At 33.9% G+C, this 7968-nt stretch overlaps 2 protein-coding genes across 3 annotated transcripts in view; one reads left to right on the top strand and one right to left on the bottom strand.

Annotated features, from left to right (window-relative positions):
- The window catches only part of LOC117123977 (probable E3 ubiquitin ligase complex SCF subunit sconB), a 10574-nt gene extending 9354 nt beyond the window's left edge, over positions 1–1220 (bottom strand). Inside the window, exon 1 of the mRNA XM_033270078.1 lies at positions 1196–1220. The gene's annotated coding sequence lies outside the window, so the exon portion shown is untranslated. The remainder of the gene's footprint in view (positions 1–1195) is intronic.
- Positions 1221–1497: 277 nt separating this feature from the next.
- Positions 1498–7968, top strand: part of LOC117123878 — a 20749-nt gene continuing 14278 nt past the window's right edge. For both annotated transcript variants that reach the window (XM_033269927.1, XM_033269926.1), the window contains exons 1-2: positions 1498–1686; positions 2090–3598. In XM_033269927.1, coding sequence (XP_033125818.1) covers positions 2131–3598 — 1468 coding nt within the window. In that variant the 5' untranslated portion in view covers positions 1498–1686; positions 2090–2130. The remainder of the gene's footprint in view (positions 1687–2089; positions 3599–7968) is intronic.

The following is a 7968-nucleotide window of genomic DNA, read 5'->3' as shown; positions in this document are numbered from 1 at the left end:
GAGTTATTTATTAATGTGTTCGTCTTCTGTTTATTCACAACATTCTACTTCAACAATAATATTAAACAACAATAACGACAATAAATTAGTAATATTTACATTAATAATACTAATTAGACATTATGACGATAATAAAGGTGATAATAACAACAACAACATTAATAGTAATATTTATTTTAACAAATAGTAATAATACTAGTATGGTAATAATAACGATATTTAAATATCAAATTTAATAAATAATTAGTGATAATAACGATATTGAAGGTGATAATAGCAATAATACAACAATAATAAATTAAAGATAATGTTTATTTTTATAATAATAGTAATACTAATTAGTAGTACTAATAATAATGATACTTATGATACTAGGCCTACTTAGTAATAATAGGGTAATAATATCGATAATAAAGGTGACAACAACAACAACAACAATAATATTAATAATAATAATAATATGAGAAAAATACTAATAAAACGCCAATAATAACAACTTTTTAAATTAATATTATTATTAATAAAATTATAATACTAAGACTAGTAAATAATAATAATAATATGAATAATAATAATAAAAAATCGAAAATTATTAATTATTTATATGGTACTGTAATAATAATATCAGCAAAAATTTTAAACAATATATAATGTTAATGCTAAGACTAATAATTAATATTAAAACTATGACAACAGTAATAACAGCAATAATAATAACAATTAGTACAATGTAGTACCAGTAAATGACTTGTGGCCGAGTTGACTTGTGGCCGAGTTGATTTGTGGCCGAGATGACTTGTGGCCGAGTCTTTTTGTGGCCGAGTTGACTTGTGGCCGAGTTAACTTGTGGCCGAGTTGACTTGTGGCCGAGTTAACTTGTGGCCGAGTTGACTGTGGCCGAGTTGACTTGTGGCCGAGTTGGATCGAATTCCCAGGCTACGTAGGTAGGGAGGATTGTACCCAGCAAGCAAGTGGTGTGGAGACAGGGCTTTTCCGTCTCCTCCCCACAAGCAAGCCTGCCCTCCGTCCTTGTTTGCTCCTCCCCCTATAAAGCGCAACTATTTAGGCAACTATTCATAGGATAGGCCTAAGGGGAGGGGGGACTAGGCTAGGCCATAACTGGCCGATGGGATAAGGTGAGACATGCAAAGGTAAAACAAAATCACAGACAACCTCTTCCAAACTTCTTACTTACCTTTCTGTATTGTTTTTGTTTTGAAACTTCATTCAACACTTCCCTCTATCGGTTGATTTGTAAATTGAGATTACCGTAAATGTTGCCCTTCCTTCACTTGGAGTAGATAATTGAGTGAATTTTATTTTATTGATAATATTTTTCTTTTTTCTCCAAAATATATTTATTTAATAATTTGTGTACATGTATAATTATATTTACAATTTGTATTTAATGCAATAATTGTATTTATTTATATTTACGTTATTGAAATAGCAGAGGGTGGATGACCTAAAGATGAAATAACTTCCATGCTGATAGGTGGCAGCCATTAGCATTTACCATCCGGTTGTATTGAATCCGAAGCTCATCGTCGTTGACTTTTGTAATATAACAATCATGATAACCGCAGTAACGGAAGTGTCATTTGGAATTTAGTTGTATTTAAAACGATGGAATCGAGAAGAACACTGCCTTGGTGAAGTTAGGTTTTTACAATTTAAATCAAGAAGGTATGTTGAAAGAACAAACAACACATAATTTGACATTCAGTTGGCCTTAGCCTAGCCTAGGCCCATGCATGCCATGAATCATCAATGTATGTAGGCCAACAGTATTGTCTGTCACACCTTCATTCGGTCCACCTTGAGACATTTCCAAAACCTTATAGACCTAGGCCTAGGCCTATTTAACTTACGAATTCCTATTTACGTAGTGTTGTATTGGCTCTAGGACTAGGACTATGCCTAGCATATTATAATAAAACAGCCATTTTGACAAATTTCTTATTAATTGTTCATAGGAAATTATGAGTTATTAATAATACATTTATTATTTGTTCATTATTATATTATACAGTATGCACCATAAACGAATGATTAGATATTTAATTATTGTCTGTTTACTTCTTTGCAGACAGTGTTGTTTTTCTTAAGAAACACAAATCTGTTGGCAGTATGGAGCCAAGAATGAGACCAGGTGAAAATAAGGATAAGCCAAGATCCAAAACGCCAGACCCAAATTGGGAAAGCTCTCGACAGAGAATATATTCAGAAGGTGTACGACATCCAGCTGATGATTCCCACAGAGCACCTTCAGTCCCCTCTGAGTTTGAACGAAATCCCAGATATCAGCCCCATCAAGGAGGGCCAAGTATTAGGGACGAAGGACCTTATGGAAGGCTTGGTGAAGGTGGTCGCCCAAGACCTTCATATGGCGATAATAATACCAGACGTGGTGACCAGTATAGATATGGACCAGCAAATGATTACAGAAGCCTTCCACCTAATGTTGAACCACCTTATCGACAACCAGATCCTGAAAAACGCAGAACGCTAGAGCATGGAGGACAGAGTGTTTATGATACTTTTGATGCTGTGAGGGGTAGGCCCCCACCTCCACAATACAAACCACCAGAGCAAAGAAGTGTGTTGTATGAATCAACCCGTGGAAAACCTGGTGTTTCACCGCAACCAAAAGAAAGTCCAGTTGATCCAAATATTAGGGGTAGAACTGATATGTATGCCGCTAGGCCAGCAAAAAATGATCTGCATAAGAGTAGGTCAGCTGAAGAAGTAAGAGCTCTTGGGTCTAATCGGTCATTTGATGGCCAGTCTAGACCAATGGACCCTGGAGTGGGTAGGCCTGATCCACATGGTCAGATAGAACAAACTTATGGTACCAGATCAATGGTACCTCCACAGAATACAATGACCAGCAGCAACTCTTGGAACTCTGATGACCCCAAGTCATCATTATATGAACAAGGAAGGCGGTCAGTTGACCCAAATGATCCCAGTGTTAGGCAGCAGTATCAGGGGGAAAATCAACCCCCTAAACCCAAACCTAGAATTGTTCCAAGTGAAGAGGAATTAGGAAAGTTAAATAAGGAGGAGTTAGTCCGGCAGTTACGGAAATTAGAAATTGATCGTGTGTCTTCTGCTTCGGATAATGGTGCTAAGATGAAGGAGATAAATAGACGTATGCAGAGTAATTTAACAGAAATCAGAGATTTGAGGGAGGCAAAAGAAAAATTGGATGCCGAAAATAAAGAATTAAGGGACTTGTGCTACTTTCTTGATGATGGTCGCCAGAAAGAGCGCAAGCTGGCACGTGAATGGCAGCGGTTTGGACGCTACACTGCAAATGTAATGCGGAATGAGGTTGCTGTTTACCAGAATAAATTACAAGAACTTGCGGACAGACAAGAAGAGCTTATAGTGGAAAATTTAGATTTGAAGGATGTCTGCATGATGTTGGATGAAGAGAAAACGGGAAGTCGAAGCTCAATCTGTAGCCAGTGTAACGGAGCTGTCAACTCGGCTCCACGCGACCAGGGAGATGGTAGCTATGATGAGTCAAGTCCTGTTGAAGGACCAAAAGTTAATCCGCTTTTGAGTCTCGATAACAGTATCAACAACAGTAGTAAGTTGCCTTTTTGTAATATTTTCCTTACAAACTCATGACATTCTCACAGACAACTATACAATGTTCTCAACACAAAGGTTTCATGGAATTCACTTTAGAACAAATTATCATCTAATTATATGGAATTCACTTTAGAACAAATTATCATCTAATTATATTTTTTCTAAACCCATACTACTGTATCATTTCTGCATTATTTTGCCTCTATTTTAATTAAGATGTATCATTGCACTTGTTGGCTTAGCCTTAAAGCTAAGATTACAAGATTATGCATTTTAATGGGCTTTAGTTGACATTTGGTCATCAGCAAACATGGCAATTAAAAATAAGAGTGTATGATAGCTAGAAGATGATGTCCTTCTAATTCCAGTCTCTCTCGGTGTCCTATGTTCAACCCAGAACACCAAGGGATTGATTTTCCTTTCAAAACACTTAGCTTCCTAAAAGACATGATATTTTACTGGATTGCTAGAGAATCACTTTCTCCATACTCAGCAGTGTAAATGGCAAATTCATTGCTCTAGTTAACAAAAAAAAGGAAAGGGGAAACAAATTTTTGAAAAAGGTGTTGTGTTGTTGAATTGTCAAGTTGAATGAGTTTGAATAGTGGTTATGGTCCATACACTTTTTTTTTTTTATAAGAACCAGTAAAATATTGCCCAGGCTCAGTGTTCTTATTTTTTGGCCAATTTCAGGCTCAAAATGTTCTTATTTTGTTCTTAGTTTACACGCCTTTTAAACAAAAAAATTATTTAATTGTACGGCAGTATGCACTGTACTGCAATGTAGTTGAAAGTGACCCCACAGAAAATGGCCCCCAAATGTCAGATAGGTACACCTACTGTACTGTATTATAGAGGGTATTACAGTCACACCTACTGCACATAATATACAGATATAATATTTTGGTTTTAAAAAATATAAACCTCATTTTAAATTTTACCTCAGCCTCAATTTGTTCTTAATTTTTAGGCAATTTCAGCCTCAGTGTTCTTATAAAATGTGTTCTTATAAGAAAATAAAAAAAAGTGTAATACAAGTACTCATTTGGTATTCCATGGCTCTCTTTTGTTTGCACATGTTTTGTTGTACAATTTATCCTGCAGAGTCACAGTGGGTCCTTTACTTCTCCATGCTATTGTCTATTCTAAATCTGACAAGTTAGTTGAATTGTTGAAATGTGTTGCCTTTGGATATAAAACTGCCGTTGGCCAAATGGTATATGAATTACCTGTTTGTCCAAGCACCGTGCCTGATTTCTATCTTTTCCAGACGAATAATGGATAGTGCTTTATAACTTTAAATATAGTAATAAGTAAGATTGAAATCACCAACAAGATTAAATTCTAATAAGACTTTGTTTTCATGAAATCAAATAGTTCAGTAAAAATGAGTATGGAATAACAAGGTGCCTGTTCAACCTTAAATAGTGAATAACAAACATTTTAATATCTAGGATAGATATTTATTTTATTATTGCATAAACATATGTATGCAATTATTTGTTCATGGCCTGCTTTAATGATTACATAGTTTTAAAAAAATTATACAAAAGTAAATTATAGAAATAATTAATATGAATTATAGCAGGCAGGTATAAAATAGAAAGATCTAGAAGGACATGCAAATCATCTGACCTAAACAGAAAAAAATTGGAACAAATTGTGAAATGTGTAATGTTGCAAGACGGAACATGTTAAGAAGACAGGCAGTAAAAGAGACTAGCATACAGTAGTGTTAAAAGCACAAATTTTTGTGACCTTTATTTTCCCCCCCAAGACATGGATTTTATTTGAAGTACATACTGTAGGCCTTTGGCCCAAATACAAAATAATCATATTCTTCTTTCAAATGCAAAGTGTATCAATTTTCTTAAATTATTCTACTATACTAATTTTAAATTAGAAAGTAATAAGCAAAACTTATCAATGGTTGGGTGTAAATAATAAAATTGTGTTTTATACAGTGAACTTTCCTAAGTTCAATAGCAATGGGTGGCCTATTCAAAAATAAATTTAATTTTCTAGTGGAGAAATCTAAATATTAGATCTGTTAATGAAAATCTTTCAAAAATAAAGCTTGCTATAAACAAAGTAAAAAAAACTCTTGCTTTTATAGTATCCATATCATATTAAAAACATATTTCATAATTTCATTCATACCAGTAGTCATGTGAATCAAGAGGTATGAATTTATGATAGTATTTATTGGTTAATGCCAGGCTCAATACTGTACAGTACGTCAATCATAATCAACAATTGAGGCACAGTAGAAACACTGGATCTGATTGCTGTGTTATTAATAGTTAATGCCATTTTGTTTACATTGGATTGTATCTCAACATGGCTGTGGGATATGAGTAATATTATAAACATGGCACATCTGCCTTCAGCATGCTGGTAAGATAAAGCATCCACTTTTAATGCATGTATACTTTCGAGCATATGTTGATTATAAATGGTTGTAGTATGCGCGCCTATCTGTGATGAAAAAACAAGGCCTCGGTCATCAGTGTGCATGTGAAAAGTGTGTCATTGGCATATAGTATGTTTGGATAAGAATAATTGTTTTGAATTTCCTCTTCATATTTCTATTTCTTGGAGATGCTAAATAAATAAATATTTGAATTGAATTGTAGTTTGATTTGGCACAGTATTTTACTATTGATGTGCTAGTAGGAGTGGTTTGGCGCAGTGGAGCTGAATACAGTAGCTTAGTGGTTAAGATGCTTGCCTTCTAATCCCAGGGTCTAGGGTTCAATTCCTGTCACAGCAAGACTTGTTCACATGACTAAAAACAACCCTCCCTAAACCTCATAAAGAGACTTCGCTGATAAAAGTATCACTTTATTTCATAAATTTAAACAGGCCCTTAAATATCAGCCGACCTTGTAGAAATACAGTACACTGGAAGGACCACCCTCTATAAATGTGGTTTAAAAAAAAAGCAGTTGTGGTTTTGCTTCTCATTCTTGAGGTCGGAGGTTCATCCCTTGCTGTGTATTTTGCTTGTGTTCTTTGGCAAGGCACTTTACCTACGGTTGTCTGTGCTGTGTTCAAACACATTATGGTATTCTCCCCAGGAACCTTAATATGTGTTCCATATGTTCTTGATCCGATGACTGGGGTAATACCGTAATGTTAAGCGCATCAGGTCTCTACAACACAGAATGCGCTATACTGTATAAGTCAATTGATTATTATTATTTATTAGTGCCAAGTTAAAAAAAAAGAATTAAATCCCTTTATTTTTTTTTCACAAAGATGACACATTGTATCTGGGCTTTAATCATGCACACTCAATGCTTTTGAAAGAGGTTGATTCCTGTAGGACTTTCCAGGTGTTTTGTGACATTAGGCATCAGACAAATACATACCGGCAGAAGTCTCAACTGACATACTTCCATGTATCATCTGCTCGGATTCCTTTGAGTTCTCAAGATTTTATTTTATTTACGTTGCTTTCATATGGAAAATACAATAAGTGATGCCATGCTTTAGTTTCACTACATGCAGACATTTAAGCTAAAGTCAACCAGGTTACTGTTAGGTGTGGATATGTTTCCATGGTGATTAAATGAGTCATTCTCATTTTGTTAGAATAGCACTTAGCAGCTTGCTGATGATCATGGTCTGACAGTGACATATATAATTCTGGATTGTACTAAAGTAGCTTACTTACTGTATCCATCTCTTGTTTTTTAAGAAAAAAATCAATCTGATAAACTCCAAAGTAAATTTTATTAAGTTGGTATGCAACTGTGTATTTTTTATTTTTTTATTTTTTTTTTTTATAGGTTGATTGGTCAAAGCTTTCATGGATTTTTGTTATTGATTCAAATAATTATTTTATATTTTCTCAAAAAGTAAAATTTTAAAAATACTTGTATCTGCCAACAATTGTGGCATTTTATTTATTTATTTATTTTTATTTATTTATTCAAGACTCAACAGTGTATCAAAACACCACAGAGTCGCAATAAAAATATACAATATCATTCATAACAATATATAAGATTTTTTAAAAACATAAAAAGCATTAAAAAAAATCGTACTGTAGTAATATATTAAAAACCGGTATTTAGTACAAGATTAAAAATAGAAATATTGCAATTAAAAATATCAATATCAGGAAACAATTTGAACTAGAAAATAAAAATTTGACACAAGGTTACAATCAAACTTACAGTATAAACATTTAAATAGAAAAATAAGATCGTTTCATTTTCATCTAGTCGATGGTAAAAATTGTTCGCAACTAAGCGAACCGGCAGCTGGGCCAATGAACTTCATGAATTTGTTATGAATCCGGTCTATTCTAATAGAATGAGTATGAGATATTGAGTTGTAGATAACTGAACAGAAATC

The sequence above is a fragment of the Anneissia japonica genome, unplaced genomic scaffold, assembly GCF_011630105.1.
Source record: "Anneissia japonica isolate Jap-2015-1 unplaced genomic scaffold, ASM1163010v1 scaffold287736_len1891122_cov214, whole genome shotgun sequence".
In the NCBI taxonomy this organism is placed as follows: Eukaryota; Metazoa; Echinodermata; class Crinoidea; order Comatulida; family Comatulidae; genus Anneissia; species Anneissia japonica.
Note: the sequence above shows the minus strand (reverse complement) of the source record. Positions and strands in the feature narration are given on the sequence as shown.